Raw genomic sequence first — 551 nt, 5'->3', positions numbered from 1 at the left:
ATATATATATATATATATATATATCAGATAGGTGCTGCAAAAATCAGATATTCTCTTCAGCCCAGAAAGTTAACTCTATCTCCTTTCTTTCCTTAGGTGATCTGTGACAAAATATTCCGACACTGGTTTCCTTCCAATTTTAGAAATTCTGCCATCACCTTGCAACTCCAGGAGCAGTTAGAGAAGGCCGTTCATGAATGTGCAGACCCTGGAATCCAAGACGTGCCTCACCACCAAAGAGTGTCTCCAAACTCTTTCTCCGAACTATATCGATTGCTTCAGGCCACTCAAAGGGAACTTCAGACATCAGAGGATTAGCTTTTTCCAAGGACTCTGTACTATTTCCACTGTGTTTGTTTATTCTAAGTCACACAGTAGTATGTTTTGTTTTTTGGTTTTGTTTTTTTTTTTGTCCTGTGCAAATGAAACATCCATGAAGATGCTATGGATATTATCATGGCTCTTTGAAGTGTGAAATTGCCTTATGTTATTTCAGTCCCAGCTCTGGCCTTTTTGATTTGTACTTCCCTCCATTCTGTCTCTTGCCTGGT

General features: G+C 39.0%; 1 protein-coding gene across 1 annotated transcript in view; it reads left to right on the top strand.

Annotated features, from left to right (window-relative positions):
• Nucleotides 1-318, top strand: part of DIPK1C (divergent protein kinase domain 1C) — a 28051-nt gene extending 27733 nt beyond the window's left edge. Inside the window, exon 4 of the mRNA XM_044658101.1 lies at nt 97-318. Coding sequence (XP_044514036.1) covers nt 97-318 — 222 coding nt within the window. The remainder of the gene's footprint in view (nt 1-96) is intronic.
• Nucleotides 319-551: the final 233 nt, after the last annotated feature.

The sequence above is a fragment of the Gracilinanus agilis genome, chromosome 1, assembly GCF_016433145.1.
Source record: "Gracilinanus agilis isolate LMUSP501 chromosome 1, AgileGrace, whole genome shotgun sequence".
Classification (NCBI taxonomy): domain Eukaryota; kingdom Metazoa; phylum Chordata; class Mammalia; order Didelphimorphia; family Didelphidae; genus Gracilinanus; species Gracilinanus agilis.
Note: the sequence above shows the minus strand (reverse complement) of the source record. Positions and strands in the feature narration are given on the sequence as shown.